Source organism: Colletotrichum abscissum (assembly GCF_030869225.1).
Source record: "Colletotrichum abscissum strain IMI 504890 chromosome Unknown Scaffold_464.1, whole genome shotgun sequence".
NCBI classification, from domain to species: Eukaryota; Fungi; Ascomycota; class Sordariomycetes; order Glomerellales; family Glomerellaceae; genus Colletotrichum; species Colletotrichum abscissum.
Window position 1 is genome coordinate 1 of NW_026850392.1, and position 1,275 is coordinate 1,275.

General features: G+C 51.5%; 1 protein-coding gene across 1 annotated transcript; it reads left to right on the forward strand.

Moving 5' to 3' along the window:
* Nucleotides 1–261: 261 nt before the first annotated feature.
* On the forward strand, nt 262–723 carry CABS01_17205 (uncharacterized protein; the record flags this gene model as incomplete). The annotated part of the gene is made up of 1 exon (XM_060550532.1): nt 262–723. The coding sequence occupies one exon, from the start codon at nt 262–264 to the stop codon at nt 721–723; it is 462 nt and encodes a 153-aa protein (XP_060394700.1).
* Nucleotides 724–1,275: the final 552 nt, after the last annotated feature.

Consider the following 1,275-nt stretch of genomic DNA (forward strand, 5'->3'; position numbering starts at 1 on the left):
GCTGCTGACGTGTGAGGAAGGGTCGTTCCGAACTTGGCCAGAGGCGGGTCCTGCACGACGTTCGGGTATTTGCGCCGTCATAACACATGCAGCCGCCGTCCTCGGAGCAGTCCTCGGAGCAAAATGCCTGCTCCTTATACGATTCTTTTCACTGGGGAGACAAAATCTTTCACTATTGACAAATGCAAGGTTCCCCGCCTTTTCACAGAAGAACAGATTCAAAGTGTCGAAGTAGACTAACATGCTGCAGCCACCACAATCATGCGACGACTGCAGGGCGTGTACTTCCCAATCCTACTCGCATGCGTTACTCTCAGCATGACCGCCATGACCGTGCTATCAAAAGCCCCTCCGACGAACACATCAATAACGGCTGCATTTGCAGGCTTCTTTCTCTCTGCATCTGCGATCACAACACCCTTCATTGCAATCAACACGGTCATGCTCTCGTTCGCATCTGGTGGCACTGGCGATTCCCCTAGCTCTGGTCTAGTCATTGCATGGATCCCGGTTTTTCTCCTAGATTGTGCGTTCGTTCAGCTGATTATCGGAGCGGCTTTGTTTTGTACGGAAACACAAGCGTGGCAGTTTGCCACTATCATCTGCCTGTGGGCTGGGTTATTATTCCTGGCGACCGCGGGTACAGCTGGATGGATTGCCGTGGAAACCAGATCGTTCAACATTTTTAGGCATGCCATGATTGGGCGCATCGATACAGAGTGAAGGGTCCCAAATCAAGTAGCTGAAGGGGCTGTTTGTTACTCATTGGTTCTTCATGATAGGCCAAGTCAAGACCAGTCAGTCTGTACGCAAGTTCGGTTGCGAAAAGCGGCATTCGCTTCATGCAAAGTGGCCTGCGTTATCCCTTAGTGACTTGTATGGGCTTCTGGGAGGCAAGAATCTGAACAAAGGCGGAGAATGTGTAGATGATCATGCGAGCCCTGGCTAGCCTAGCCGGGGCGTGATAAATTATGTATGTCTCTGTGCGCTTTTGGTTACTTCCCAGCGTGGGAGTACGCTTGTTGCATGTGAATCTGCCATCACCAAGTAATGGCAGCCATGACAGATGTGTCGGCAAACCTCCGTAACAGATATGCCTGGTTCGAGTGCCAAGGCTGTGTTGGCAACCAATGTTGCTTTCTTCGGGAATATCGGGACATGCCGAGAAAAGCTGGCAGGCCTGGATGGAGGTGAACTGGGTAGATGATGCTGTTTGAGTTGGCGTCATTGGCGGGTGATTTTGGGGTTTGATCGGGAGAGATCTAGGCCCTAGTG